We start from the raw sequence: 27759 nt of genomic DNA, 5'->3' as shown, positions 1-27759 counted from the left end.
TATGTCTCATTATTTTATTATAATATTGTATTGTTTATTAATATTTTTTTATAATTATATTATTCTAATTATTCGCCATGGGGATTTAACCCACTTTCAACCGGCTAAAAATTGCCTTCTCGTTTGTCTAACTCTATTTAGATTGGCTAATGACATTGAATTTAATAAGTAGTCATTACAATCACCATAATAAAAGATAACCGCCTAGAGGGTACATAGACAGACCAATTCCCATGACAGTCGGGTCTATCATAGATTTGGAACGGACACTTATTTTTTAACCAGCCAGGGACTGTCACCATAATAAAAGATAATCGCCTAGAGGGCACATAGACCGGTCCATTTCTCTGACAGTTGGGTCTATCATAGAACTGGAACGGACACTTATTTTTTATCCAGCCAGGGACTGTCAATGCGGCAGCAATCTTAAAGTTTATTTATGAAATTTTTTTACAACAACTGCAATAACAACAATGGAACATTGACTATTCGTCAACAGAATATCTACATAATGACATTATTTTATGTAATATAAATTATTTTTACATATTATCGGGAAATTTTTAAAATATGAAATTTTCATTATAATCATTATTTTCAACATCCATTCATTATCAAATACATAATACCCAACTCGACATATTCACGTAGTGTCAAATTTTCTCATCATATTTACATATATTCATTACTATTATTATTTTATCCCATATATCATATATTCATTATTATTATTTTCATATAAACACATCTTAAAATTATCAAAACTACTTAAATATTTAAAAATTAACACCAATTCGCACAGTATAACAGTTTTAATGTTCTCCACATTTAGGACTATTGTGAATGATCAACGATTATTTTGACAGCTACGCGCTGCTACGGCTGCTGCTTTCGCTGTCAAAACAAACCCAAATTCACGTGTGGCACAATTTGTAGCAGTGCACGCCGATTTAAATAATTTAGTTTTATTCAATTAAATTGTATAATATATAAAGATATACATATTGTAAAATAACAACAATATGTCCTCATCATTCTTCTTGAAAAAAGAGCCAAAGGCAAATAAAAAACGAAAGGTAAGCAAACATTTTAAATGCGGGAATGTACACAAACTAATTACACCTCAAACCTACCATCATCGCCACCGCCAGTTTACGAAGGAACCACTCGCAACAGGTAGCAAAAAAGGAGCTAATAAGAAGTTCGCAGCAAACACCGCTAAGCCTGCGCGTAAGCGGCCACAGAAAGAAGATGAAGAAATTGCTAGTGATGAAGAATTCGAGAGTGGTCTAGACGGTGAGGGCGACGCAACAAATCTGGTTTTCTCGTCGGATGAAGTTGAGGAGGAGACGCCACAAGACAAACGCTTACGTTTAGCAAAACAATATTTAGAGGAGATAGAAAAACAGGAAGCGGAACGCGCCGAAGAACGCGAAATACATGACCACGTATCGCAGCGATTGCAGTCAGAATATCTTGATAGTGTGGGGAAGTTGCGGCGTAATATAGCCGCATCGATTGTAGACTACGATGCAGAGAATATAGTTGTGCTTAAGCATAAGAAGCAACATCTGCCAATATGTGCGTTAGTTGTCTCGCCGGATGGTAAATATGTGTTTACCGGCGCCAAAACACAATTCGTGCTGAAATGGAACGTACAAGGGCAAGTGAAATTGGAGGGTGTTTTCAATGTGCAACCGCATACAGAGGACGGGGAAAGCGAAAATCGACGACGCTCACATGTAACTGCTATTTGTTTATCCAGTGACATGAAATATTTAGCGTTAGCAGAAGGTGGCCGAAATATACAAATTTGGTGTCCCAAAGAACTGAAACACTTGAAGACTTTTAAGGGGCATAGAGATGTTGTTACGTCGTTAGTTTTTCGAAAGGATACACATGATCTGTACTCCGGTTCAAAGGATAGATCGGTGAAAATATGGTCGCTCGACGAAATGGCTTACGTGGAGAGCTTGTAAGTGAAGTTAGAAAAATTTACTAGTAATTTATTAATTAGTAACCATATTTTGCAGATTTGGACACCAGGCACCTATAACAAGCATCGACGCGCTTAGTCGGGAACGTGCCATCACATCGGGTGGTATTGATTGTACATTGCGTATATGGAAAATCACCGAAGAGTCACAACTGATTTACAATGGTCACCAAAATGGCATTGAATGCGTCAAATACATAAACGATGAAAATTTCGTATCTGGTGGCGAAGATGGGTAAGTAGTGAAGACAGAAATATGTATTAATTTTTACTAATACTACTTTTTGCAGTGCAATATGCATGTGGAGTGCCTTGAAGAAGAAGTCATTATGCACCCAAGCGCTAGCACACGGTAGCCAAAGCAATGGTGTGGCCAATTGGATAACGGCGATCGCATGTGTGGTGAACACAGATTTATTAGCATCAGGTGCGTTTTCTACCAAACTGTGTGGAATATTTCTATTTTTTGTATATTGCTAGTTAAAGATCATTCCATTAATGCATTTTCTACACAATAGGTTCCTGCGACGGTTTCATACGCCTGTGGCAGTCATTGGACAATTCGCGTAAACTAAAAGAGGTTTTAAAAATTCCAATGCCGGGCTTTATTAATGCCTTGGCGTTCAATAGTAATGGCACAAAACTCTTTGCTGCTGTGGGGCAGGAGCACCGACTGGGCCGTTGGTGGCGCATCAAAGACGCGAAAAATAAAATAGTCATAATTGATTTAGTAACAAATACGTCAAAGACCAGTTGAAAGTAACTGCTATAAAATGTGTAAGTTAAGGTTACATACTTGTATATTTAGGCGTTTTTAAGATGTTTGATACATTTTCAAACAATGAACAAAGTTTTTGTTCTTGAATTGTTTATGTTTAATACTAAAGTTTAAAGCTCAAGTTAAAATAACGCATAAACTTACAAATAACAAATTTTGTAAAAAAAAAAAAACAAATAATTATCTAATGAGTATCCTTGGAATGTAACAAATGGAAGCTGAATTACAAAAAAATATCTTAAAAAATTAATTATTTTCACCCGCCAAATCCGCAATAGTTGCCACAAGACGACGTGAGTGCTCCACAGCGCAAGTCGACGTCACTAAACCCAAGTGTATGCAAAAGAGTTCGTAGCATTTGATTTTACCCGGCGTAACCTTGGGAAAGCAAACTTCAGCGAGCTGCTGGTAATAGTCGGCGGCAAGTAGCCCTGGTTCGAATTGTGATTTGAAAGCATTATTGGATAAAGCCGAAGCTACCATGTGTTGTTGCATATCAATTGATTTCATGGGACCACCGGATTGATCTTCGAACCAGAGAAAATACGAGTAGTTGAATGTTTTATCCTTCCACATAACAGTCGAGTGACCTTTCTTCAAGTAATTGCGTGTGAATTCAACCATTGACCATAAGCGTTCTTTGGAAATCAATTGGTTTGCACGCAAATCGGGCGCAATCATCAGACCAGTGGTGCGATTAATGTACACAAAGTGTATGAGTCCTGTAAATAATAAGAAACGATATTTTTTTATAAATTTCAGGTTCATAGAAAATATTAACAATATAACTCTACCAGGAAAGTCTTCCAAATAAGCATCAATTGTAATGTTACGCTCAGCTTTGACTGCCAAAAATTCGGAGATTTCCAAAATCTTTCCCTCAACTAGTGAAGCCACATCTGGTAGCTGATCTAAAGCAACGCTGGAGCTGTCACAGCAAGTAAGCGTAAACAGCTGCTTTAATTCATCCATGAAAGAAGGAATGTTGGACTCGATGCGTACCAGTAACTCTCTTTCCACTGAGCGAAAGAAATCCGCATACATCTTTCTCAAGTTATCCCATTTTAAAATGAATTTCTTCAATGAGGTGTCCACTTCATCGCCTCTTAACTTCGAACGCTTGAGTGCTTCTAATGTTTGCTTAACAAACGATTCTAGGCTATCATAAATGGGCCGCATGGCATCTGAGTCGCCTTGTATTTGCAGGGTAATGATTTTTTGTAGCACAAAGAAAGTATCATACATGCTACTCGCTACTTGCAGATTGGCATACTCGATCACCTGCACTAGCAATACGCCCTTCGATAGTTGTGACAAGTGTGCGATGCACGGTACACAACCGGATTGTGGGTCATGCGATACACCTTGCAAGAACACCGCTACTGAAGTATTAAGTTGGCGTTGTTGACGTTGTAAAGAGCGTGAGAGTAAAGTTAGGAATACTAGATCAGATGGACTCATAGCGAGCGCTTGCTTCGATGTAGCTGAAGCGACAAACTTATTTGCGGCAAATACAAGCGCATGTGCGCGTTGATGCCCCATGTCACGCAGACGTTCTAATGCCGCATCCAAAGCAGTGCGTACAACGCGGCTAAGTTCATTATTGACAAGCAAACGTGGTAGCGCTTCAAGCAACATGGTTTGTTCCTCATCCCACAAATGTTCTTCGTAACATTCCAAGCAAGTTGATAGCAATTCTTCCTGTACGCTGCTAGCTTGTGTGGCGAATAAATTGGCACCGTATAAGTGACGTGCCAGCGCAATAGCCACTCCCAGATGGCGTTTGAGTACCTCTACTGGACGTTGTCCAATTTTAACAAATGAATAACCCAGCAGGTCACCAAAAGTAAAGTTGAGACCTTTATCGCACTGAAAACTCGAGTATGTGTTGTCAAATTGGCAATGCATTATACGTTGGGAATTGATGATTGGACTGAAAATCTGTAGAATAATATTTCCATCTATCGACGCCGCAGTTGCATTCTCCGGAAATAGATCGGGATTTTTTGCGTAGAAATGCTCAGCCAATGGTGTATTAAGTTGTTGGAACACAACATCATTGGCGCTGTTGAACACGATTAAGCCGTTCATGTTGATAAATTTAATTTTTCCAAAATATTTAATACAAAAACACAATTTTACTTCATTTTCATTCACTGATAAGAAAAATTTTTCACCTGTATGCCACTGTATACACAACCGACAAGCTGTAAATTACCGTTGGTACAGCTGTTCGTTTCACTGTGAATGAGTAAAACCGCGATTGGAAGAAGAAGCATACACTTCAATTTTTGACTTCAATAATCAGCCTTTATAAATTACGACTAATTCTGTTAAGCAGTTCTAGAATTAAAATTTGTGATAATATTTTGTAATTATACAATTCGAAAATGAGTAAATTGTCTTTGGAGCATACTTTACAAGGGCATAAAGGCAGAATTTGGGGCGTAGCATGGCACCCGAAAGGTAATGCGTTCGCTTCATGCGGCGAGGACAAAACTATACGCATTTGGTCGTTATCTGGAAACACATGGACCACGAAAACTATACTCTCTGATGGACATAAGCGCACAATACGCGAAATTAGTTGGTCACCTTGCGGCCAATATTTGACCTCTGCTAGCTTTGATGGCACCACGGCAATATGGTCTAAAACGTCAGGTATTTGTCTGAATAACTTTGTATAACAAATGAATTTCATATATCTCTTATATAGGTGAATTTGAATGCATCGCTACATTGGAAGGTCATGAAAATGAAGTGAAAAGTGTGAGTTGGTCAAATTCAGGCAATCTTTTGGCAACGTGCTCGCGTGACAAATCTGTATGGATTTGGGAATTGGCTGGTGAGGACGAATTCGATTGCGCTGCTGTGCTCAATTCACACACACAAGATGTGAAGCGTGTGGTGTGGCATCCCAAGAAAGAAATTTTGGCTTCCGCTTCTTATGACAATACAATAAAAATGTACGCTGAAAACTCCGCAGACAATGACTGGTATAGCACAGCCACACTGGAATCACACACCAGCACCGTGTGGGGTATAGATTTCGATGCTGATGGCGAACGTTTGGTGTCGTGCAGTGACGATAAAACAGTAAAAATATGGCGCGCTTACCATCCGGGTAATGAAGAGGGCATTTATACGCCAGATAACGAGACTGTGTGGAAGTGTGTTTGCACAATTTCTGGCGAGCATTCCAGAGCCATCTACGATGTTGCGTGGTGTAAAAAAACTGGTCTTATAGCGACTGCTTGTGGAGATGACGCAATACGCATATTTAAAGAAGATGCAAACTCACAAAAGAATGAACCAACATTTTCATTGATAACATCGGAAAATAAGGGACACTTGCAAGATGTGAATGCGGTGAAATGGAATCCTGCACAGGAAGGACAATTAATTTCCTGCAGTGATGATGGTACAATAAAACTATGGAAATTCATAGAATAGATAGGTAAGAATTCATTGACAACTGTTTAGCTGCGCTTTATTTCACTTTGTAGAAAAAAATAAATATGTTCAGATGCATTTGAATGTAAAGAAACTACTTTGTTAGGAAAGGTTCGTGCAAGGTTTTGTACAGCTTCGAAGCTTTCCTTGGGCCTAAACCAATGACAAGCGATAATCGTTCTTCACTAGCGTTGATCAGATTTTCCAGTTTGCCGAAATTCTGTAGGAGCGTTACTGCATCGGTTTTGTTTACAGGCTTAATATTAGTTAGCGCCGACACCAACTGCAAATGGATAATAATTATTATTGAAAAGCTATACCATTTATGAAAATCACAAAATCACCTTTTGATGTGGGCTCGATTCGACGCGCTCCATTATCCACTCTGGCGAACGTTTCTCGAATTGTTTGTAAGTCTCTATGATTTTTCCTGCTTCTTCCGCACTCCATGCCAGCATGAGCGTTAAATCTGTTAGTAGTGTAATACGTGTTAGGTTTTTCAAAGCAGAGTGGGGTTCCTGCAAGAGAACTATAATTATAATTTTGTTCAATTAAGCAACAAAATATTCAACTTACCTGTGCATCGATATGTACCAAGAGCACACGCAATTCATATTGTTTGCCCAACTCCTTGAGTCTCTGGCATATGTAGTCCGGATTTAAAGTGTGATATTTTAGTGATATATAAAGTATACACGAAGTACGTCCCACCACATAATCGGGTATTATATCATCTCGAAACTCAATTGGTATGTTGACGATGGACTTAAGTACTGGATTACCACGCTGTTTGGGATTTACTAATATGCAATGAGGATTCGATGCGGTTTTTGGCAGCGGTGCTGGTGGCGGAGCGGCAATTTTTGATGTTGCGCCATTTTGTGATGTGCTACTTGTAGCGTTCTGTTGTTTTTCGATTCTCGGCACTTTAGGTTCACTGGGAATTTCGATGGTTGCTAGCACATCATCGAATGAGTCGTCTACATCACCATCGTCCATTTCTGTATTAGTTTATTACACCAGTAGATGAAACGATTTTGTTTAGGTTTTAAAAAATAATTATTCTCGTTGTAAGATTACTTCTCACAAAAGTTTGTTTTAAACTATTAAATATTATATATTATTATAGTTATTAGTATTTAGCAAAAAATAAAACAACTTTTTCAAATGAATTCAATTTCAATTTGAAAACAGTTCATTTTGACAATCAGCTGATTGCCAAAGTCAGCTGTTCTGTGCGGTGGTCACGATGGACTACAGTAAAAGAATACCCAACTCGAAAAAAGTTTTGAAAAAGTTAATTAAACTAAATTAAGAGGTCCATTACAAATATTTAATAAGCTATTTACTACTTGAAAGCAAAATATAAAGTAAAATAAAACATATATAATATTTTAATACCAACTACAAATATTTTCTAATATATTACTTACAGAATTCTTCTCTGTTCTCTGCTCTCACCAATTCCAATTTTTTTTGAAAACATTCCTTGCTTAATACTATATATTACAATTATATTATTACAGACTAAAACAAAAAAAAAAAAAAAACAAAAAAAAAAACAGAAAACCTTGCTCGAACGGTCACTGAAGTATCGTTCCTGATTTTGCTGTTTCATAATTGTAATATTAATACCCAAAAAGTAAAAAGTAAAAAAAGTAAATTTATCGGTTATATATAAGGTTAAATACCAGAGACTTAGTTTCTACGAATTTCTTAATACTGAGTTGTTAAATATATTCGACACTATTGTGTCCTTATTATTTGCTTATCAATAGAAAATCTTTCAAAGTATTGAAGTTTCGGGTAGTCACGACTTGTTGGGTAGACGTGAGATTGACCAATAACACATTAATGTGTTCCTTTGATATTAGAGAGCATCCATTATATGTTAGGATTTTGAATTAACGCTACATTCGCTTTTAGCTAATCCAGTTGCCGTACTTTATTTGACAAAAGAAGAAATGGAATTTAGGTATTTCTCGATAAGTCGGTCTCCTTTTTTTTTTGTGGTTATAGCGTTAGAAAACATGGCAGTTCCGTCATGTTTATGTAGACCCGACTCTCTTGATGATATGACTACTGAGCCCTAATATATTTCTATGCGCTGCTATTACAACAGGATTCAACAGAAGTTATCTGATACAAGTAGGTTGCCAAAAGTCCAGCTCAGGAACATATCGTAATATGTACTTCCAAAGCAGTGAACTCTTCGTCTAAATCAATCAAGCAGATAAATGCTTTAAGCACACCCAAGTCTTCCAGAACATCAAAAGGATATTCCTAACCAATTCCCTACAACAGTTGATTCTTCGTAACCGGAACGGATCCGGATTCCATTCGACCAAGGACTGTCAAATCGGCAGTATTACTATTAAGATTAATATAACAGAGGTGGTCGTCTCCTACCAACAGACACACGACATCATTTGTAAAGCAGCAATGAACTGCTTTGTGAAAAACTTTACTGTGAAATATTTTCAGGAAGTCACAAAATCACCAAGAGCTGGAGGCACCTTTTGAAACTCATTTAATCTTATAGAATGCTTATGTTTATTGGCGGACGGAACCAAGGTTCCGTACTATTTTTACCGTTAAGTAGGGTTGGAGAAACCGTTACAACAACAATAATCGCACTAGTTAATTCTCAGAACCTGATTTTTAAAGTCATATGCGATCCAGAGGGTTTCTTAACTCAAAGCTTTGACATTTTCCAATTAGAGACATGTATCTCACCGTATCCTAAATTATTCTAACTATACTCTCGCAACAAAGTTGCTAAAGAGAGTACTATAGTTTTGTTCACATAACGGTTGTTTGTAACACCCAAAACTAAACAAGTTAGATATAGGGTTATCTATACCAAAGTGACCGTCCGTCCGTCTGTGCAAGCTGTAACTTGAGTAAAAATTAAGATATCTTGATGAAACTTGGAACACTTGTCTCTTGGCACCATAGGAAGGTTGCTGGCGAAAACCGAAAACACATAAAGCTCCATAAATAAAGCTATGGAAATAAAATTTGGTACAAAGGATTGTTCTAGAAAGCCGCATATTTGAATGTAATTTTTTTGGGAATGTGGGCATGGTCCCCTACTAAGTTTTTTGTACATAACACGTAAACTACTAAAGCTATATCAACGAAATTTTCAGGAGTCGTTATTTCAGGCATTTCTTTATATAGTCCAAAAATGGAGGATATCGGATTGTAACCACGACTACCTCCCATATAAAGGTTATGTTGACAACAATTAAAAATGTTTTAATTCAGTAAGGGAAAGACCAGAAACCTTATATTTCATATTGGTATACAAAATCTTAAATGGGCGTGGCTTCGCCCACTTATGGGCCAAAACCCATATCTCCGAAACTGCAATATGTACAGTTACAATATGTAAAGTAAGCACTAGTGAAGATATCGGAACAGAACTTTGCATAAATACTGCATTTATAGTGTGGCAGCCCCTTTCTAAAAATCGCCGAAATCGGACCAAAGGTTTTTAAGGCCCCATATATTCTAACCTAATATTAGGGTTTCCAACTTTCAATGGACTTTATACAATATATATGACGAATATGTGGGTCAAATTGTGTATTATATAATATAAATAAAGTTAAATAAATAAATTGCGAGAGTATAAAATGTTCGGTTGCACCCGAACTTAGCCTTTCCTTACTTGTTTTTAATATTTTTATCTTTTTTTATATATCTTACTTATAAAATACTCATAAATACATATTTTTTATTTATTTACTATTTATTTTATTGATTCGAATTTTATTTTATTTTTTACTCGTTTCAGCTGTCACAAAAGTTCAATGACTCACACACACATATGCACTCGTTGCATTTACAAACACTCGACCCCGTCATTGACACCGAATACATGCCACACAACCTGCATCCCACTTAGCGAGTGTCTAGTTTTAACACGCCGAAATGAGATTTGGAAAATATTTGCATAAACTGGTGAGTGAAGCGACAACTTTACTTTTGTTTTTATTATCATATTTCTATTGTTGTTGTTGTTGGCTGTGCATTAATGTAAATGCACACGCCCTTGTGTGCATATATGTATGTATGTAAGTGGGCCGGTGTTCATGCGCGGATGTGCACATTTTAACACCTATTATGAATGAAAACAAAGCGCGGCAATCAAATCTACAATCAGCTGTCCGGAGGGAAAACAAAACAAAAACAAAATAAACTGCAGCGAGCGGAAACTATTAAAAAGTTGCGCAAAAACGTTGCATTTTTATGACAGTTAATTTTTGACTCATTATATTTGCTAGTTGCATATATTTGTTTATGTCTGTTCCCACAAGTGCAGACACCAACAACACACACACATGCATATGCATGCAGATGTGCATGAATGTGAAAGTGGCAAAGAGATTATAGTTCAAGTGGGGATTTCAAGCGTTTTACATGCATTTCATTTTCGACTGGATTTGACAGCAGTTGTAATCATTTACCATGCATACGTATGTACATGGTGTGCATATACCTTTTCTGCATTGATTTGAATTTATGTTTTTGGGAATGGCAAACGATTTTAAATGCAAATGAGGCAATTAGCTGCATGGTTGTATCTTACATATACTATAGACATGCATATGTGTGTGTTCAACATGATTGCATGTCTGTTTCTAACCTTGAATTATATATGTACATACTTATGTTTTGGCACTTTGCGAATTTTTTTGCGCTTAGCTTTTATATAATATTTATACACTTATATACATAGTATCTATGTACATATATTTGCATATTTCTTCGTACTTAATAACTCAAAGGATGCAATAATTTATTGAATGGAGAGCTGAATTCAATGTAATAGTTCAATTTTAGAAGCCCTTAATAAAATTTAAGTTTTAATGGACAAAATATTTTTGAACTCAGTTGATTGAATGGCTTTTAAACAAATAAGGAAAGGCTAAGTTCTGGTGCAACCGAACATTTTATACTCTCGCAATTTATTGTTATATTTTCATTAAGATAACATACAATTTGACCCATATATTCGGCATAAAGTCCAATAGAAAAGCGAAAATCATCATATATGCTATATAAGGGCTGAGGTAATTCCTGAACCGATTTCATTCATTTTCATCGCCTATCTATATAAGATTATATGCTGATTTAATTTGTCTATGTATGATATGACCATATAGATATTTCACATATTACCCGATATATAAGCTATTAAGCCCATCGTAATTTTGAAAATCCTATAATTAGGTATATGAGAGCTAGGGGAATTTATGACCCGAGACATACTATTAGAAGAAAAAGAGTTCCTTTGAATTAAATTAAAATATCTGAGAGATTTGCCCATATTTTCGGTGAAAAATTACCATGGGGCACTGAATTCTTCATATTAGATATTCGGGGCTCCGAAAAGTTATAGTCCGATTTCGACAGTTTTTTCACAAGTGATGCCACAGATCATATACAGTATTTATGAAAAGTTTTATTTGGCTATCTTCATTAGACCTTTACGTACTATATATATTATAAAGTGATGCAATAAGATGATTTTCAAAATTGAGTTATATGGGAAGTTGTCGTGGTTGTGAACCGAGTGCAGTTTAGTTTATTTAGCTTTATTGGTTTGCGAGATATATACAAAAAATATATTTTGGGGCGGGGTCACGCCCACTTCCCCAATAAAATTACATCCAAATATGGCCCTCACTAGGACACGTCATTATGTGGGCGTGGCAGTGGGCCGATTTTGCCCATTTTCGAACGCAACCCTCTCACGGTCCCAAGGAACAAGTGTGCCAAGTTTCAAGATAGCTCAATTTGTACTCAAGTTATCCGTTGCACGGACGGACGGACGGACAGACAGACAGACATTCGGATTTGAACTCCACTCTTCACCCTGATCACTTTGGTATATATGTATAACCCTAGTTTAGTTTTGGGTGTTACAAACAACCGTTATGTGAACAAAACTATAATACTCTCTTAGCAACTTTTGTTGCGAGAGTATAAAAATTGTTTTATAAATAGATAATTCTGATAATCCTTTTCAAAAATTAACAAAATGGCTTCCCCAGGAAATTTTATTTCCAGATTTTTTTAAAAAAAGCAAAAGAAATTCAAAATTTTTGAAATAAAAGCTTCGATCCGGCTCAGGATAATTATGTATTCTAAAAGCTGTAGAAATTTCATTAAAATCTATTTCGGTTTTCGAGTTACAGTTGTCCCCAGTTCAAAACACATAGTTTTGAGAAAAACGCATTTAAAGTTTCACACTAGCGTGGAGTGCCTGAGCGCTCTTTGCTATTTGTCGTAAACTCGAAAAGTAATTATCGGATCAACTTCAAATTTTCAGAGAATATTTTTAAGATATTACACTTAACGAAAATGCAAAAAAAAAAAAAAAAAAAATATGTTTTGAAAATCCTGACTACCCCTAACCCCTTAATTGGGATTAATATTTCTCTATGATGTCAACTCAAGTATTGATGATAGTTTTTAATTTGGAACCAATATGTCTGTGTTATCTCTATTGCACAAAATACGAAAAATTATTATTTGCACTTTAAAATTCAACGCACCCAATTAATCCTAAAAGTCTTAAATTGAAAAAAATCTTTCTTGTATAGGACTTCATAGCATGAACTTTTCGCTTTCTAAAGGCTCCAGAAATACACAACTCCTTGTTGCTTCAGCGGTCTTTCTAACTCTCATATATAATACAAAGGTCCTGAAAATCTCTCTCGCTTTTTTCATCACTTGTGTGCCTAAGATTAGCCGGCGAATACTTTGTGATGAAGATCTAGAGCTTAATGCTCATATAAAGTCCATTAGTTCAAAAGTTGCTCTTTAGTATTTGTTAGTATTCAAACACAAACAAATGAATTCAACTTTCTTTTCGTTTTGTGCACTTTTTGCGGAATCAAAGGCTTAAAGGCATTATTGTGTCAAATAGACATGATGGAATGCGAACTATAAATGTGTGTTCAAAACATAACGGGAATTTTAATTGTCAAATTTATTTTTATTTTTTATATTGATATTGTACATATCCCTGAAGTGCGATACAATTTTTAGCTATATTCATTGCTTACTTTTTCTGTAGCTGTCGTTAAGTTTAGGCCTGTTTTTATGAGTTTGGCGATTTTCGTGAACTCTTGACCAAAACAATTCTTTAAAGATGCCATATTCGCCAGACATAAGACGTTTGTCTTTTTCCTATTTTCAAAAAATAAAAAGAACCACCGTATATGCTTGTATAGCATACAAAAAAGCACTGAACGAGCCAACGGCTATCCCAAAAATCTCGTTTGAGAAGTGTTTCGACGTTTGGAAGAAGCGCTGACTTAGGTGCATAATATCGAACGAAAATCCCGTTTATTTTTTAACACTTCTATTATATAAAATAACGGTTTCTTTTATAACGAATCAACATTTAGGTGTTACACCTCTCTGGAGGTCGAAAACTCTCTTAAGTTCCAAATTTTTTTTGTTAAAATATAAAAAAATAGCATGCCTTTTCCAAATAATCTTATTTGAAACTGTCAGGATTTCATTAATCTGTATATAAGCATAGCTCTTTTTCTGTCGTGTCGAAAAAAATAGTTTGGATCTTAACGCGTTTAAACTTTTGGAGAGAGAAAGAGAGAGCTCTTAAATTCGAGCGCATAGCACGATTAAGCCTGTTAAAAAATTTGTTTCAACGTACATATAAACAATGCAGTTCTGTTATTATTAGGTCTACAACATTGTGACATTTTCAGTTGAGAATAAGTGGATGGGATGAAAACAGATCTCTACAAATATTTTGTTGGGTTAATGTTGACACAAATGTACAAGATCGATATAAAAAAAATCGATTTTATCGACCAATGCTTGACCCTAGAGACATCTATTGGAAAACGGCGGAAGCAAAGTTGTAGACCTAATACATATTTTCATCTTGGAAAATTCACTTCTTTAATGTAGTTCCTGCAAAAATTAACTGTTCGCTCTTAATGTTTATTATCTATTATTGTTGAAAATATACTTATAATAATTATATTAGATATTCATTTAGCATATACATTAAATTTAAAGAATAAATTTAGGGCAATCCGAACTTTGACCTCTCTACGTCACGCCTTAATATCATTCAATCAGAAATTACTATGTTTAACGGTAGTCAAAGAAACAAACAATAAACGAAAATGAAACATGTTTATATCTACATACATGCAGTTATATTAATAATTTAAACATACATACATACAGACAAAATGTTATAGAACAGAAGCTTAGGGGAATACAGTATACTATTAAAATGTTATTATTGCATTAAAGAACCACCCTAATGCATTGTTCGCATACAATATCAAATTTTATGTTTTGTAATAAATATTTGAAACGTCTTAGGTATCCACACTAAATACACTCTCATGTTTATTTCTACTTACATTACTCTATTGTATTATAAATGTAAATATGTTTGGCGAAGAGATTAATTTATATACATACCTACTATTATATATACATATGTGTCTACATTTATCCACTTGATAGCATAATTATTTCATCGAAGTAAATTTGTAAATTCCATTCATTTAACGCTCATACACTTTAAACGCTCACCTTATCCATTTGCTGTGCATTACTTGTATTTTAATTATTAACATTGCTGAATACCTGCTCAAGCGGTATTTCCACACATACACACATACATGCACATTTAAATAGTAGTTGTAGTTGCAAATGCCACAAATGGTTATGGTTATATGGTTAACGTTAAATGCCAATGGCCATACGAAACCGTCATTTCAGCAATTACAAACAGCAACAACCACCTACATATATATACTTGTATATATGTATGTTTGTTTAAATTATTAATATAACTGCATGTAGATATAAACATGTTTCACTTTCGTTTAATGTTTGTTTCTTTGACTACCGTTAAACACGATTCACTTTTATCTCAATGCGTTTATTTTGCCATTATGTCGCTGGCATACGTTTGTATATATGTACATATATATATTTATACTACTTCCATATGGTTATGAGCTCATATGTGTGTGTCTGTCCAATTTCAGCATTTTTTATTATCAGATAATTTTTGTGCTTGTCATTTGCATATATTTGATTTACGATCGTCTGACAAGTTGTTATGTTGTTGTAAATTCTGCCATAGAATATTTTATTTGCGAAAACAAAATCTGTTTATTCTTATGTAACAATGCAGTATATGCTGTAACCGCTGTGTGGTCTGTAGGAAATTATTGGATTTATATTTTATATTTATACTTCTTTTATGTTGCAACAACAAATTCCAAGCATTTTTTATGATTTTAAGGTTAAGTCGGAGAAGTGCCAATTTTAAAAATTTTTTATTGTATTTTACTTATTGAAATTTGTTTTATTACCATAAAACGCCTCACAATTTGAGAAAATCTTGAAAGCGGTATCAAATATTTTTTTTTGCGATTAAATCATGTTATTTTACAAAAGCATTATTACCCAATGTTTTGACGTGAAGTCAGCAAAATTTGGAAAAACAAATATAATTTCTAAAGTTATAGGTCTTTGCGATGACAATCATAAGTCCTTGGATATTCATCTAAAATCAGTCGGATAACAAAAATTAGTTTTATAAATACAGTGAAACTTCCATAACTCGAACCTTCTATAAGTCGAAGTTCTCCATAACTCGAACTCTTGAAGTGGCAATAGAAGTCAAATTTCATACAAATTTCCTTCCATAAATCGAACTTTTCAACCAGGACATTATACAAAATTTAAAATTTTACTATCAGGGTACAATTTTAAAAGACTCTTTCTATATCGTATGGGGTCAAACAAAAATATGATTTTATACTTATAGATTTCCTAAATCGTGTAACAAACGCATGAGATATAGACGTCAAAAGCCAAACAATAGCAAACTGCAACAAACAAAATTACAAAATACATGTTTTAATATATATAAATACAACTTGTTGCGAAGTAAATAACTAAAACTGTGGGTAAATCTATATGTTACAGCTTTTTGAAAAATGTATGTTTTAATAAACATTTCTATAACTCGAAATCTCTCTAACCTGATTTTTTTTTGTGGATTATGGTGATTCGAGTTAGAGAAGTTCCACTGTATATAATCTTGAGATTTTTTAATTTTTTTCTAGATTTTCAAAATTTTTGAAAAAATTAAAAGCTTCGATCAGGCCCAGGATTATTATGTATACTAAAAGCTGTGAAATTTCACTGTTTTTTAGTTACAGTTGTCACCAATTCAAAAAATATAGATTTGAGAAAAACACATTTAAAGTTTCACACTAGCGAGATGGGGAGTGTCCGAGCGCTCTTTGTTATTCGTCGAACAACTCGAAAAGTAATTATCGGATCAACTTCAAATTTTCGGAGAATATTTTTAAGATGCTTTTTGAAAATCCTGACTACCCCTAACCCCTTAACAAATTATCGTTCTACCAAGTTACGAAGTACCGGTCCGACAAGCTTGATAATTTGTTCGTTACTTGGTAACATAAAATATTCTATTTATTTTGCGTCGCTGCCTTAAAAATGCAATTACTATTTCTTTCCTGTTTGTTAATACTCTGCTATTTTTTTCCCTGTTTCACTGATCCCGAAACTGGTGGCTTGTTTCATTTGAATCTTTCCAATCAGGTTTTTTTAATAGTTTGATGAATTTTGTGTGAAGTACAATCTTTAGTTTATAAATGTCTGTTTACAGAAAAAATGCTGCAAGTTTTTATGATTTGTATAAACTTATGTAATATTTTTAAGTACTTTTTTATAATTTGTTTTTTTTTTTGGGTTCATGTTGATTTCGACCTGGTATTGGTTTCCTTTGTCAGCAGATTTCTCATATCTTTCTGCATCATTCTGCAATCCTTAGAGTTTAACTACATATCAAGATTTTCAGTCAATTTGACATTCAGCGCTTTATTCAGCTATTATTGTTGTAAACTGAATAAGAGTTGAAAGCCAGATTTTCAATATTTTTGGCATTCATCGCTTTATTTAGCTATCTATCTTTTGAGCTGAATATGTGCTGACAACTAAAAATACTAAAAAAGCCTGCTTTAAAGAATTACACTCCTTAGACAATAACTCGGAGTGTATATCTGGCTTAAAATGTTTTCATATAGAAATAAATGTTAAATTGATTATTTGAAATCAATTTGGTTGACTATATAGTATATACCTTATTTAGTAGATTAACACAATGTGATTCGGTACAAAAGATATATTTACATCTTAAGAACAAATATAATGAATATACTGGTTTCTTTTCGGATATTTAGCAAGATATCTGAATGGAATTGAGTACATATGTCAGCTGTAGTATAAGTCAATCTGATGCCGTAACTATGGTCTATCGGTTCACCACTTCACTTTATAATGGATACTGATTTCATATGAGTTGTAAATAATAAGTTTCTGGCATAAATAATGTACTTGCCATGTCTATAAGGCGTTAGGTCCATAAGAGCCTTCAAAGGCGCACTAACTTTCATAATTTATTCTGGGGGTATGGAAAGATATATCAAAATTCTCTCTTTTGCCTTTATTAAATGTCTTTTTGTGTGTTTAAAAACTCACATATTGGCTTTTTGATACAAAATGGTGGATATTTGGTCAATTTTTGGAATTACTCTTTTCAAGAAGGTCTCTTCGGGCGATGGTGATTCTATGAACCCGTACTAATTGAAATTTCAAGCTACTTCATACGATGCTCCTCGCGTACCACTGTTAGCCGATTTGAAAAATTCTGTCATATCAAAATTATTTGCGAAAATAATCTATATAAAAAACGGTTACATTTTAAAATATCAAATTTGAGCAGAGAAAAATCTGACTATTTTATATAAATTCATACGTGATTTCCTACTGGTTTGCTAATTACGGTGTCACCGACAACGCAAACAAGTCTAAAACTAACTATGCAACAAAGCAGAAATGAAAAAATAAAGTGAATTCAAAATTCTCAACAAAAACAATAAAAAAAGCAAAAGCAAAAACAACTATAAATACATAACATACATATCTAATTCAACTGACATCAATGAAAATCGTATCGCGCTGTTGGACGCCTCTCACTTTTATTTGCGGCAAGCAAAGTGACGGCAGCAGCAGCAGCAACTATTTGCTTAGCGCATAACGAGCGCAAGTACTGACTGCTTCTATTAACAATTATATGGCTACATACATACATACAAACTACAAATAACCACTTGCATGTCGGTAGTAATGGCCAAAATAAAACAAGTCAAAACACTAGCTTAGGTTGGCTGGCAAAGCATAGTGAACCGCCGCCAAACCGCTGCGTCTCAAATTTGCAAAGCGCATGAAAATGAAAACGATCGCCGCCACAACTACAAGTTGTCCAAGTCCAAGTTGCGCGCCGCCAGCCCGTTCAGTTGTTCGCGAGCGTTTAAACCAGTTGGACGGTCCAACTAAAAAATTTGTTTCGAAAATCTTTTCATTTCGAAAAACAAACATACACACACACACGCGCTTAACGGTTGTCTCACAACTAGTTCAGTTGTTGCATTTTTAGTGGATCACAAATAAACTTGAACCAAATCAAAATAAAATCAAAACAGTTAATTGCTTGTATTTATAATAAGAAGAGGAGCGAGACAATCTCGAAAAGCCAGCCAGCATTCAATTGAAGGCAACCGTATAAAGAAATACAACAAAAACAGCAAACATACAAATAAGTGGGAAACCTTCATAATGACAACAACAACAATAAAAACAAATAGTTTCAACAACAAATTATCTTTTGTTTGGTTAACTGTTGTGTTGTTGTTGCTACTGCAATGCTGCAATTGCGCACAAGGCACACCGATGCTCTACAAGAAGAATCCACAAGACAAATACGAAGCAGGTGATGGGTTAATACACTTATGGTGTTTTAATTGAGTGATTTCGATTTCGAATCTTTTTCAAATGGTGATTTGTGGAAGTGGTTTTAGTCGCGAAATTTGGTTTGCTAATTTGAAGTAGTTTATGGAAATGAATTTGAAATGAGATTGGCTGAAGATGAAGATATCTCAAACTTGATGATTGTTGTTGTTTGAATAAAAAGATTATCAAAATGGTTAGACCGCCTAAGAGCAAGACAAATCTATTTGTTGTATGTATCTCAAAAGATCGCTAGTTGTCTTCCAAACGGAAGATACTAAAGTTATAAGTCATATCTGATTCTTTGATTTGATTTCAAAATGAAAAATCATCCTTTTTCATCATCACAGCAACGATTCACTGACGTTTGATCAGATCTGATCTGTTTTTGTTGTCATAACACATATAACTGAGAAAGTTAGAGAGTTATGGTATTGTGGTACTTTAGTAGAACACTACAACGGCTTTCTAGTTCCGTAAAGCCAAATGTGTTAGGGACGAATTTGTAAGGAGTCTTCAAGTCAATACGAGGGCTGCTATATATATATTTCTGGCCTAATAATGAAAATAGGAATATTTATCAACGAAAATGGTTTTATTGTTTTTCAAAATATTCTCCATCAAGATTTATACACTTTTGCATGCGCTCAAACCAATTTTCGAAGCACTTTTTTTGAGTTTTTTTTTTGAGAGATTGTCAAATTGTGCGGGATCCAACGAGAACAAACCGTTTTTACGGCCAGGTGTTCATGCAATATCGAATGTATGCTGGTGGGAGAAATGCATAGGCATGCCTCTATCTGAAGGTATGTTACATGACGGTCTTGCATTATCAGTTCACGTACGGCATCGATGTTTTCTGACACAACGGCTGTTTTTGGACGACCTTCACGGAATTCGTCTTTGAGCGAGCATCGGCCACGATTGAATTCGTTGTACCAGTTTTTCACAGTGCTATAGGATGGTGCTTCATAGCCATACAAAGATTTTAGTTCATCAATGCACTCTTGTCGCGATAATCCACGTCGAAAGTTGTGAAAAATGATCGCACGAAAATGTTCACGAGTTAATTCCATTTTTTGGCCGAGATGAATTTTTTAATTCCCTGTAAATGAAACAATTCACGATTAAATGACAAAACGTTCTGAGTGGTGTTATGCTAAAAAATGTCAAACTTTCCAATGGAAATGTCAGATTGCACCTGGCAACACTTAGTGTTGCCTAGGCTAGAAATATATATAGCAGCCCTCGTAATAACTAGGACCTCATAAGATGAAGTATAATCAGAATATTCGACGAAGTTGTGAAGTTTCCATAATTAATCGACAGATCTCCGTCGGATCCCAATTAATTACTGACCTACGAAGGCAGAACTTTTTTTTTGGTAATTTTCAACATTGTAACAAAGCTGTGCTAAGGCGTGATGATATTATTGTTGGTATGTCGATTACCACTTTCACGAGAATATAAAGAATTCTAGCTTCGTAAATACTTTAAACCTTTCGTAAAACCTTTATGAGGGGTATGTTGTAATTCAGAGATGGTTAGCAGGAGTCTTCGAATCAATATTGATACGATCTAGTAGTCTATAGTGCCTTGGAGACGATCAAATAATTGTGTCAAACACTTTAAGTGTGTTGGTGTCGTCGGCTCTCGTCGGCTACACGTACGCTACACCGACCTATTTTCGGCTCTGTTTGATGAAAATCAAAAATTTTTGATATTTCTATTTGACGGACGATAATTTGATCGTCTCCACTCATGTTTGACAAGCATGAGCTCATTTGCAGGGAAGATTTCAAGCTGAGAGGACATAGAAAAGTGAAGTAAAGCGAAGCGGGAAAATAAAATAAGTTAAAATAAAAAAAAAATAAAATAAAATAAAATAAATAAAATAAAATAATAAAATAAAATTAAAAAAAAAAAATAAAATAAAATAAGTTAAAATAAAAAAAAATAAAATAAATAAAATAAAATAAAATAAAATAAAATTAAATTAAATTAAATTAAATTAAATGAATTAAAAAAAATAAATAAAATAAAATTAAATAAAATAAAATAAAATCAAAAAAATAAAATATATAAATAAAATAAAATAAAATAAATAAATAAAATAAAATAAAATAAAATAAAATAAAATAAAATAAAATAAAATAAAATAAAATAAAATAAAATAAAATAAAATAAAATAAAATAAAATAAAATAAAATAAAATAAAATAAAATAAAATAAAATAAAATAAAATAAAATAAAATAAAATAAAATGAAATGAAATGAAATGAAATAAAATGAAATAAAATAAAATAAAATGAAATAAAATAAAATAAAATAAAATAAAATAAAATAAAATAAATTAAAATAACAAAATAAAGTAAAGTAAAATCAAATATAATAAAATAAACTAAATAATATTAAATAATACAAAAATGGAGAAATTTTTTTTCATAAGAATTGCAGCACATGCCATCAATAGATCATCATCATCCGACGATGACATGATGACCGTTCGTTACGAGATCAAAACTAAACTGATGTTTGACGTGTTAATTTGAACGTTTGCGGGCAACACACGATTGAACATCACTAACACATATGCACTGTTTGACGCAATTATTTGATCGTCTCCAGGGCACTTATGACATCTTGGTCCATAACATTGATCAACACTGAGTATTGGACCAAACTAATTTTTATGGCAGATTGAACCATAAGCAAATCAAATGTGTTTCCCGATTTTCGAAGTTAGTCCTCAAAATCGAATTATTTGCCTTCGAAGTTCGAAAAAAGGATAGTGTAATCAACCGAAGGACTCTATTTAAAGATACTAACCTCTCGATATGAAAAATTTTGTCAGTCCTCCTTAAATGGTTTAATAACATACCAACTTCTAATTATCGAGTAAAACAATATGCAAAGCGAAAAAAGAGAAACAACTGGGTATTTTCAGCGGAAAATTTTACAGTTTTAAAGATATCACAAGAGTGGATGAAGTGATATATCAGGGTTTTGAAGGAATTTCTAGCTGGAACAAGTGCCTGTAGAATATTGAGAATCTTTCCTTACTCTTTGACAAGCTGAAAACTGCTATAAACCACTTCCGCTTCTTAGAATCGAGAGGTGACCAAGCAAAGTATCGCGGAGCAACAGATTCGAATGCTCTCTTAAAACACCAAACCACTATTCACGCCCACCTTATAACAACAACACACATTTCCAAGCAGATCTTGTACCCGTTTCCTCGACTGTCATCCCACTAACAGTGCTCGAAGTCAGCTACGGTTTGGGCGGAAAACCCAGTGAGGAGTACAAACAAGCCTATCTGAAGAAACTGCGCAAGAAGGTGCAACTCAAGCAGCACTTGAAACAGACACAACAACAAAACGACGGAGATGATGCGGATTTGGGCGATCCCGATACGCTCATAACAAGTGAGTTCCGTCTAGCAGTGAAAGTGAATGCAGAACAGAAAAGCATAAAAAACGAAAGCCATTGATAAATTTAACGGCGGTAAAGTAAAGTGGTTGTAAAATTCCCCTACAAATCTCGCTAGCATAATATTTGCATGGCACATATAAAGTTCGTTCTAAGTGTAGTGTCGTGTAGTTCAGTGTCAGACATAGATGCCAGGGCGTATGCGTGACATTCAAATGCGTGCACTTGTGCAAACAATTTGCAAACCTACGCGTCGCGTCAGCTCATTATTAGCGCGAATATATACATATATAAAATGAAGACAAATTAAATAAAAAATAAATATATTGATTGCGAATAGTTGAAGTCAGCCGTCAATAGTAGTAAATTAAATAAAGCAATAAATGGCCGCATTGCTGGCGGCCTTAAGATACAATAGAAGGTTAAACAGGTTTCTAAAGTTGTTGCTGTTGTGCTAATAAAATTCTGCGTAGGATTGCTTGAATATATGCGAGGTGTGTTCAAAAAATAACGGGAATTTTTGATTTTTTTAACAAAAAAAATAACGAGAATTTTAGATTTTTTTTTAATTTTTTTGATTTTGAAAAAAAACGGGAATTTTTGATTTTTTTTAATATATTTATTCATTCGTCTACATAAGCAATGAAAAAAATTTAATCACAAAAAATTTAGAATTAGACTCTTCGAAAACCGCGAAATTTTTAAATTCCCGTTATTTTTTGAACACACCTCGTTTTTCTAATTGAGACGCAAGTGCTAGTGTGTTGCTTATTCGGAGAAAATTTTTATGAAATACACTTGCTTCGATATTTAACGGTTTATTATTATATTTTTTTAGGATTTTTCTGTTTCATTTCTTTATTTTATTTTATTTTGTTTTTTTGCTTTATTTTTTATTTCATTTATATCTTCTATTTTTTTTGTTCACATTGATTTTACGACTTTGACGTTAAAGTTTGCACAAGTTGCATTTTAGTGCTTTCTAGTTTATTGTTAGTGGCTTTTATGTTGAGTACGCAAGTGCGCGCGGGAAACCTGCTTTTCGGTGTCAACATACTTTTGTTCGTCTAATTCATTGATGGCATTTTCGTTTTTCATATTTTCTCTGCGCTTCACTTATGCTGGTCTATACTGTGCTAGCTACACTTTGACAAACATAACATTTTTGTTGTTGGAACTATTTGCAGTAAAAAAGAAACATAACGACAGCAATAAAGCCAAAGTCAAGGGCATCTAAAGCAATTGCAGAGATGACAACGATGGCACGATGGTGCGACGGCAGCGCGCCGACTAACACACAGCGTGGCGTCAACATTAAAAACTACAACAGCAGCAGCAGCAGCATACAATAATAATAATAACAACAACAAAATAGCCAAAAAGAGCGTAGACAAGACAAGTCAGCAAGATAGCAGTGGGAAGATTTGACAGCAAGCTGCCTTTGAAGCTAGCTTTACGCCAAAGCGCTTTTAGTTGATGGTGCGCAGCGTTTTAGATGGCGATGGAGTTTTGTTGTTTTCTTGGCTGTTTTTTGTTGTTATTGTTTTTGCTTTTATTCGTTATTTTTTTTTTGCAATTTTTCTTCTTTGTGTGTGGGTGTTCGTTCAGCAGTCTCTTAAGTGCATTGCTGTCGAGCAATCTGTTTTCAGCGGCAATCATCGATGATGTCACGTTGCTTTGACACCAGCGTTCATGTTTGTGTTTTCGCGGCGAAGTAAATAAAAAAAATATTTTTTTTTTTACTATTTTACGCTTTGTACTTTGCCGGCCATCAACTGCGTGCAACCCCTCGACACTTCAATTTTCGTCAACAACTCTGCGCTGTTTTTGTTGTTTTTACTAATTTACCGTTATTTTTTGTGCAACTTCGTTTTAACTAACCTTTTTGCGCCGTGCTGCAGTTACCGTTAGACACAAACACACAATCACACTATTGTACATACTAACCGCCATTTTCATAAAATTCGAAATTCATTGCAGTCCACTTGACTGCATTCGAACTCGCTGAAACTGTAAAATATGTATATTTACCATATATGTATGTATATATGTAAATATGTTATATATAATTTTATATAAAATATATACGAAAATATTCAAAAACTCTATATATTCAAAAATATAATATAAAAGCGTTGAAATTCGTGTGCCGGAAGCGGATCCATTATTCTGTGACATTTCTGAAATTCTATACCAGCATTAGTTATACAGTTATAAAGCCATTTTATTTAATGTACATATATATTCTACTCTACTATATTCGCATATCTGTAACATCTCTGTAACTATTAAATATATAAAAAACCCTGTACATAACTATTTTTGTCTATCCGAGCTATTATACATACATACACACATACTTACAAATAAAAAAAATATATTTATTTTTGGCATTTCTGTTCGATTGTGTGTCATTTTTGCCACATCTGTGACATTGATGCATGGGTTATTGGCGTTCAAGTGTACATATATTTACATAATACATATGCACTTATGTACATTTAGCCATATTTGTATATGGGATCTGCATCTATATAAGTATGTCTGTCTACTGCTGCTCCTCCTACTTTGACATTTCTTTCCTTAATCAGTCATTTAGTAATACTGTTGGTCTCTGGCTGCTTTTTTCTCTACTTCTACTTCTACTTTTTCGTTTTGTTTAATTTTTTGGTCACCTCGTAAATGGTAAATGACCTTAAATAGAGTTTGGACTAGTGTGGGTTTTGTGCTTTTTCAGAAATTTTGTGGGATGAACAAGCTGCCATATTCATTACTTAAATTGTGTTGAATGCCTAATATATATTGTCAAAATTCGTTTCGAAAGCTGCAAAGCCAAGTTTAGAAATTTACATAAGTCAATAAAATTAATATGGATGAGTCATAGCGATTTTGTTAAAATGTGCCGAACATTAGATACTCTTCACATTTTTCATAATGCTGCCCAAAATGTATTTTAAAAGTGTTGCTTATGAAATCAGTATTTGTTATTAAGAGGGTTATCCCTGATTTTTAGGGATTTATAATAATTTGTTTTCTACGACCACTATTTAGATAGAGAATAAGTTTATTATCATATTAACATATATTTCGATAGTATAAATATAAATTTTAACCTACAAATATTGTGTAGAACATGAGTTACACCGTTTTGAACACCCCCCAACTTGAAAAAATATGCTTGCACTTCCCCAACGATTTTGATATATGTTTGAAATCGAAATATTGAGAAATTTTTATTGATAACTAGCAGACACCACACGTTTTTGTGGTTAAATTAGTAAATTTTTCAATATAGTGAAAAAATTCTTAAGCATAAAGATGAAAACGTTATAGCCTCTAAGTTGGAAAATGATTGATGTACCTTATTGTAGATCTGTATTAAGCGCAAATCAACATAATTTGTTAAACTTTGTATTATATTAGGCTTATATTTAAGTATGCAACAAATGAGTAAATTACAAAGTTGAATCCATCTTGGTTTCGATGATAGTCCAGGCAAAGTCAATGACTATAAAAATTCATTGGGATAGTTGACTACGTCATTCTATTTTGTAGCCATGTCAACTCTCCTGGAACGAAAATTTGAATTGTCGCATTGATATCGACGACATCTTTGTCTTTTGCCACCAATATTGGACGTTCACTCAGCCAATTATGGGTATTATATTGTTGTTTATGTCTGAAAAAACACGATGGATAAGCACCTCTTTCGAGTTTTACCAATATCAAGCAACTGCTTCTACAATCGCAGTTTGATCTTGTTGCAAAAACACCTGTAAGTTAGTCCTTAATTAGCGATTCCGCTAACTTGCAAACTGTTTCGTCGCATTGCAATTTAGGAGTAATTACAGTTTGTTTGTCTACTAACAGTGTCATGTTGCCCCTATTCCAGTTATACTTTGATGGTGAAAATTAGTGAAATCGTTTCAGGAATTACCTAGGCGAGAAATTGCGAGAGTATCAAATGTTGGGTTGTACCCGAACTTAGACTTTCCTTACTTGTTACAAATTGTTTTGGGCTATCGGCACAACCTTATACAATTCAACAATGACAAAAATATCTTAACAAAGCAACCATGACAACCTTCAAAATATTATTATTTTTTTGTTTTCTTTTATTTTGTATTTTTGTTGTCAATTCAAATAAAATTCTCGTATTATTACCTTCCTCGCAATTTGTCCATATTTACTTACTTTCTAAACTTTTCTTGATCTTGCTCGAATGTTTCAAGACTAAAATTAGCCAGATCGGTGTGCCCGTTCTCAACTTTTTGCAAGACTAACGAACAGCAATTCATTTTTATATCTATAGAATACAAATTATTTGTATGGGAGCTTAGAAAGTGGTGGATTTTAGACTTTCTCAAGCAATTTTTTAAATTTGTCTCTCCGTAAATACCATCCTTGTACTTCAAGGAATATTCTAGAAAAATAATTAGCGAAATCGCGAAATAGCTGTTCTCGAATTATGCGCTTACATGTGCTGAATGCACCAAAATCAAGTCATTCGCTCAAGCCGTTTTTGAGATACGATGGAGAAAACTTTGCAAAACACAGTTTTGAGAAAAACGCGTTCAAAGTTTCCAGCTGCCAACTCAGCGCTTTGAAAAGCTCCTTCTTCTAACTGCTGTATCTTTAAAACGACTACGAATTTAAAAAAAAATCACTTTACTGTGGTGTTCTAGTAATCTTAAGAAAGAAATAAAAGTTTTAAAACATAAAACAAAATTTTGAAACCATCACATGAAGGGTTTGTGATGCATAATTTTTGATATGAAATATTTTCATTGAAAAAATTGTAGTAAGATAATTTGCTTATAACAGATATATTAAGTTGAGGTTCACACTAACAAATATCAATACATTCAATCTATTAATACTAAATAAAAGTAATTACCAAATTTAGGTGTAAAATATTTCTAAAAACAAGATATCTTTTGTATGGTGTCACGCCCATAGAGAAGTGTTTGAAAAAATTCATTCCAATGCCGTTGTCATTTACAGACTATCATGAAGTGAAGTTTAATCAAGCCATGTTTTTACGAAGTTCAAAATGTCTGAGAAAAAGTTAACGCAAAAAAAGTTAAAAGGTCAATATTTTATATAATTTTTTAATATTCTCTCATGTCAAATGACTATTTTCGATTTTCTTGCTTTACTGGTAATTCAAATGTAGGGATATCTATTGAAGCAAATTAGTTCA

The 27759-nt window shown here is 33.9% G+C and overlaps 5 protein-coding genes across 6 annotated transcripts; 3 read left to right on the top strand and 2 right to left on the bottom strand.

Moving 5' to 3' along the window:
- Window positions 1-885: 885 nt before the first annotated feature.
- On the top strand, window positions 886-2753 carry LOC105217292 (U3 small nucleolar RNA-interacting protein 2). Its single transcript, XM_011192226.3, has 5 exons — window positions 886-1076; window positions 1152-1975; window positions 2034-2231; window positions 2287-2423; window positions 2515-2753. Exons 1-5 carry the CDS (start codon window positions 1023-1025, stop codon window positions 2751-2753), a joined length of 1452 nt encoding a protein of 483 aa, XP_011190528.2. The 5' UTR covers window positions 886-1022.
- Window positions 2754-2774: 21 nt separating this feature from the next.
- On the bottom strand, window positions 2775-5005 carry LOC105217294 (uncharacterized). The gene is made up of 2 exons (XM_011192227.3): window positions 3569-5005; window positions 2775-3496 (listed from the first exon to the last, which is right to left on the bottom strand). The coding sequence occupies exons 1-2, from the start codon at window positions 4863-4865 to the stop codon at window positions 3021-3023; spliced, it is 1773 nt and encodes a 590-aa protein (XP_011190529.2). The 5' UTR covers window positions 4866-5005; the 3' UTR covers window positions 2775-3020.
- Window positions 5006-5025: 20 nt separating this feature from the next.
- On the top strand, window positions 5026-10048 carry LOC105217290 (probable cytosolic iron-sulfur protein assembly protein Ciao1). Of its 2 annotated transcripts, XM_054231021.1 has the most exons (3): window positions 5026-5435; window positions 5491-6231; window positions 10030-10048. In XM_054231021.1, exons 1-2 carry the CDS (start codon window positions 5165-5167, stop codon window positions 6225-6227), a joined length of 1008 nt encoding a protein of 335 aa, XP_054086996.1. In that variant the 5' UTR covers window positions 5026-5164; the 3' UTR covers window positions 6228-6231; window positions 10030-10048. The 2 variants fall into 2 exon arrangements, with proteins under 2 accessions (XP_054086996.1, XP_011190526.1); XM_011192224.3 differs by lacking the exon at window positions 10030-10048 and having other exon boundaries at window positions 5491-6311.
- On the bottom strand, window positions 6216-7422 carry LOC105217291 (DNA excision repair protein ERCC-1). The gene is made up of 3 exons (XM_011192225.3): window positions 6804-7422; window positions 6572-6745; window positions 6216-6510 (listed from the first exon to the last, which is right to left on the bottom strand). Exons 1-3 carry the CDS (start codon window positions 7224-7226, stop codon window positions 6322-6324), a joined length of 786 nt encoding a protein of 261 aa, XP_011190527.2. The 5' UTR covers window positions 7227-7422; the 3' UTR covers window positions 6216-6321.
- An 8557-nt stretch (window positions 10049-18605) lies between the features above and the next one.
- LOC105217289 (uncharacterized) lies at window positions 18606-24637 on the top strand. The gene is made up of 3 exons (XM_011192223.3): window positions 18606-19107; window positions 22346-22552; window positions 23744-24637. The coding sequence occupies exons 1-3, from the start codon at window positions 18954-18956 to the stop codon at window positions 23791-23793; spliced, it is 411 nt and encodes a 136-aa protein (XP_011190525.2). The 5' UTR covers window positions 18606-18953; the 3' UTR covers window positions 23794-24637.
- Window positions 24638-27759: the final 3122 nt, after the last annotated feature.

The sequence above is a fragment of the Zeugodacus cucurbitae genome, chromosome 5, assembly GCF_028554725.1.
Source record: "Zeugodacus cucurbitae isolate PBARC_wt_2022May chromosome 5, idZeuCucr1.2, whole genome shotgun sequence".
In the NCBI taxonomy this organism is placed as follows: domain Eukaryota; kingdom Metazoa; phylum Arthropoda; class Insecta; order Diptera; family Tephritidae; genus Zeugodacus; species Zeugodacus cucurbitae.
This window is presented reverse-complemented; position numbering and strand designations above follow the sequence as displayed.

Coding starts and splice junctions, on each gene's coding strand:
- LOC105217292 (XM_011192226.3), top strand. CDS start 1,023: ATGTCCTCATCATTCTTCTTGAAAAAAGAGCCAAAGGCAAATAAAAAA. Junction 1,077..1,151: donor AGGCAAATAAAAAACGAAAG/GTAAGCAAACAT, acceptor CGCCACCGCCAG/TTTACGAAGGAACCACTCGC. Junction 2,232..2,286: donor GTATCTGGTGGCGAAGATGG/GTAAGTAGTGAA, acceptor TACTTTTTGCAG/TGCAATATGCATGTGGAGTG.
- LOC105217294 (XM_011192227.3), bottom strand. CDS start 4,865: ATGAACGGCTTAATCGTGTTCAACAGCGCCAATGATGTTGTGTTCCAA. Junction 3,497..3,568: donor TTATTTGGAAGACTTTCCTG/GTAGAGTTATAT, acceptor TATTATTTACAG/GACTCATACACTTTGTGTAC.
- LOC105217290 (XM_054231021.1), top strand. CDS start 5,165: ATGAGTAAATTGTCTTTGGAGCATACTTTACAAGGGCATAAAGGCAGA. Junction 5,436..5,490: donor AATATGGTCTAAAACGTCAG/GTATTTGTCTGA, acceptor TCTCTTATATAG/GTGAATTTGAATGCATCGCT.
- LOC105217291 (XM_011192225.3), bottom strand. CDS start 7,226: ATGGACGATGGTGATGTAGACGACTCATTCGATGATGTGCTAGCAACC. Junction 6,746..6,803: donor TGGTACATATCGATGCACAG/GTAAGTTGAATA, acceptor GTTCTCTTGCAG/GAACCCCACTCTGCTTTGAA. Junction 6,511..6,571: donor AATCGAGCCCACATCAAAAG/GTGATTTTGTGA, acceptor ATCCATTTGCAG/TTGGTGTCGGCGCTAACTAA.
- LOC105217289 (XM_011192223.3), top strand. CDS start 18,954: ATGACAACAACAACAATAAAAACAAATAGTTTCAACAACAAATTATCT. Junction 19,108..22,345: donor ACAAGACAAATACGAAGCAG/GTGATGGGTTAA, acceptor ATTTCCAAGCAG/ATCTTGTACCCGTTTCCTCG. Junction 22,553..23,743: donor TCCCGATACGCTCATAACAA/GTGAGTTCCGTC, acceptor AACTATTTGCAG/TAAAAAAGAAACATAACGAC.